The 2,414-nt window shown below is 51.1% G+C and overlaps 1 protein-coding gene across 1 annotated transcript; it reads left to right on the top strand.

The window, feature by feature from the left end:
* Positions 1–1,422: 1,422 nt before the first annotated feature.
* Positions 1,423–1,983, top strand: LOC121046346. Its single transcript, XM_040500485.1, has one exon. The coding sequence runs from the start codon at positions 1,423–1,425 to the stop codon at positions 1,981–1,983; it is 561 nt and encodes a 186-aa protein (XP_040356419.1).
* The last annotated feature ends 431 nt before the right edge of the window (positions 1,984–2,414 follow it).

Raw genomic sequence — 2,414 nt, 5'->3', positions numbered from 1 at the left:
TGTTCTCCTTCCTCCGCGCTTTGCTCCCGTTGCTGGCTTCCTCGGACGGCACGACAGCATGCACAATCTGGAGCAACGAAAATCAAGCAAGTGGCTACCATCCGGCTATCAGCAACGCCTCGTCACTCGAGCAATTGATCCTCGGCCAAGTGTGGAGGGCCCCATCGTCATCAACAGCCACTTACCCGCCCACTATAAACCAGCCGACGCAGCAGATATCGCTCTGTGGGCTCGGTGGCTGTGCCACAACGCAGACCACTAATCCGTTCAACTTTTTCGTGCAGATGTTCTCCTTCCTCCGCGCTTTGCTCCCGTTGCTGGCTTCCTCGGACGGCACGACAGCATGCACAATCTGGAGCAACGAAAATCAGGCAAGTGGCTACCATCCGGCTATCAGCAACGCCTCGTCACTCGAGCAATTGATCCTCGGCCAAGTGTGGAGGGCCCCATCGTCATCAACAGCCACTTACCCGCCCACTATAAACCAGCCGACGCAGCAGATATCGCTCTGTGGGCTCGGTGGCTGTGCCACAACGCAGACCACTAATCCGTTCAACTTTTTCGTGCAGATGTTCTCCTTCCTCCGCGCTTTGCTCCCGTTGCTGGCTTCCTCGGACGGCACGACAGCATGCACAATCTGGAGCAACGAAAATCAGGCAAGTGGCTACCATCCGGCTATCAGCAACGCCTCGTCACTCGAGCAATTGATCCTCGGCCAAGTGTGGAGGGCCCCATCGTCATCAACAGCCACTTACCCGCCCACTATAAACCAGCCGACGCAGCAGATATCGCTCTGTGGGCTCGGTGGCTGTGCCACAACGCAGACCACTAATCCGTTCAACTTTTTCGTGCAGATGTTCTCCTTCCTCCGCGCTTTGCTCCCGTTGCTAGCTTCCTCGGACGGCACGACAGCATGCACAATCTGGAGCAACGAAAATCAAGCAAGTGGCTACCATCCGGCTATCAGCAACGCCTCGTCACTCGAGCAATTGATCCTCGGCCAAGTGTGGAGGGCCCCATCGTCATCAACAGCCACTTACCCGCCCTCTATAAACCAGCCGACGCAGCCCATATCGCTCTGTGGGCTCGGAGGCTGTGCCACAACGCAGACCACTAATCCGTTTTCGTGCAGGTTAGTAAACCGTGCAGTCTTTTCTCTAAAAAAACAAGTAACTACTTTTTAATACAGCTGCCTAGCCCGCAGTGTTGCGTTGTTATTTCGATTGAGTGCTTCCATACCATCCGTTCCTTGCTGTTGCAATCGGGTGACATCGAAACTAATCCTGGTCCTGGTACCAACGCCATACTAGCCGAGCTGACAAAACTATCCACCGGTCAATCGAAATTACTTGCAGAGGTACAAGACCTTAAAACCCAGCTTTTAAAAAAACAGATAAAGCCATATCAGAGTTGAGCGGGCGCATGACTGCGCTCGAAAACCATTATCAAAATCTCGCCCCCGTGCGCACCGAATTAGAAAATGTAAAAATCGAGACGGCTCAGACAGCCCGTTTGGTCTGTGGCCTGGAGGCGCGCTTCGACGATGCCGAAAATCATTCTCGACGCAACAACCTCATTTTCTATGGCATCCCTAACGCCACTGGACCAGAAACGTTTGCCCAATCTGAACAACTCGTCATCCGGCACTGTCGTGATCACTCGAACATAACCATAGACCCCAAAGAAATAGAGCGTGCACATCGTCTTGGACATCATACATCTGACCGCCCTCGCCCAGCAATCGTTAAATTCACGTTCTATAAGACAAAATACACCATTCTAACTAATGGCCGCAAGTTCAAAGGAACAAGTTTCAGTGTTGGCGAAGACTTTTCTCGGCCCGTCCAAAATGCTCGCAAACGCCTACTTGCGTTTGCAAAAAGCAAAAATACGCCATTTTCTTTACGGTTTAAAACCCTACTCATGGGACCGAAACGCCATGTTTTTGATGAACCATCACAGACCGTAAAGGAAACAGCATAGCAATTGCCCCGTCAGAAGGAAATCACAGCCCCCTCTCGGATTTCTACCGAAACTAATCTTTCATTTTCTGTAATCTTCACCAACGCGCAAAGTTTTCTTCCGAAACGAGAAATTTTGTCTAATCTCGTGTTGTCTTCCAGTAGTAATTTGTTGATCTTAACCGAAACCTGGCTGTCTAAAGAAACCACTGATGCTGAAGTTCTGGCCGATTTGCCGGACTTTATAGAAATGACCGCCAAGCCACACGAGGAGGAGGTGTTCTCATCGCCGCACACCAGCAGTTGTCATGTTCTATCGTTAACATTACATCCGACCTTGAAGGACTATGGATCACAGGTCGCGCTTCACCTCAGACGGTTCTTTTGGGAGTCCGCTACAGGCCTCCCCATACTTCTCCCGACTTTTCTTGTAAACTTGATAACATCCTTAGT

This window comes from Ixodes scapularis, unplaced genomic scaffold (assembly GCF_016920785.2).
Source record: "Ixodes scapularis isolate PalLabHiFi unplaced genomic scaffold, ASM1692078v2 ptg001789l_1___fragment_2___debris__unscaffolded, whole genome shotgun sequence".
In the NCBI taxonomy this organism is placed as follows: Eukaryota; Metazoa; Arthropoda; class Arachnida; order Ixodida; family Ixodidae; genus Ixodes; species Ixodes scapularis.
This window is presented reverse-complemented; position numbering and strand designations above follow the sequence as displayed.